Source organism: Anneissia japonica, unplaced genomic scaffold, assembly GCF_011630105.1.
Source record: "Anneissia japonica isolate Jap-2015-1 unplaced genomic scaffold, ASM1163010v1 scaffold154482_len562_cov127, whole genome shotgun sequence".
NCBI classification, from domain to species: Eukaryota; Metazoa; Echinodermata; class Crinoidea; order Comatulida; family Comatulidae; genus Anneissia; species Anneissia japonica.
The window spans coordinates 1-562 of record NW_022730948.1 but is presented as its reverse complement, the minus strand read 5'-3'; the positions used below and the strand labels follow the sequence as shown (position 1 = coordinate 562).

Sequence of the window (562 nt, the reverse complement as noted above, 5' to 3'; positions counted from 1 at the left end):
TGATTCTGTTGTTGGTGCGTCGGTAGTGGATGGTTCTGTTGTTTGTATTTCAGTAGTTGATGCTGTTGTAGTTGGTTGATCAGTCGTAGATGATTCGGTTGTTGGTACTTCAGTTGTCGATGCCTCTGTAGTTGGTGCATCAGTAGTAGATGATTCTGTTGTTGGTGCATCAGTAGTAGATGATTCAGTTGTCAGCGCATCAGTAGTAGATGATTCTGTTGTTGGTGCATCAGTAGTAGATGACTCAGTTGTTGGAACTTCAGTTGTCGATGCCTCTGTAGTTGGTGCATCAGTAGTAGATGATTCTGTTGTTTGTGCGTTGGTAGTAGATGGTTCGGTTGTTGGTGCATCAGTAGTAGATGATTCTGTTGTTAGTGCATCAGTAGTAGATGACTTAGTTGTTGGTACTTCAGTTGTCGATGCCTCTGTAGTTGGTGCATCAGTAGTAGATGATTCTGTTGTTGGTGCATCAGTAGTAGATGATTCTGTTGTTGGTACGTCGGTTGTGGATGGTTCTGTTGTTTGTATTTCAGTAGTTGATGCTGCTGTAGTTGGTTCATCA

The 562-nt window shown here is 42.3% G+C and overlaps 1 protein-coding gene across 1 annotated transcript; it reads right to left on the bottom strand.

The window, feature by feature from the left end:
- Nucleotides 1-3: 3 nt before the first annotated feature.
- On the bottom strand, nt 4-558 carry LOC117115187 (salivary glue protein Sgs-3-like; the record flags this gene model as incomplete). The annotated part of the gene is made up of 1 exon (XM_033258894.1): nt 4-558. A coding segment is annotated over one exon (555 nt), but the record flags the coding sequence as incomplete, so codon positions are not given.
- Nucleotides 559-562: the final 4 nt, after the last annotated feature.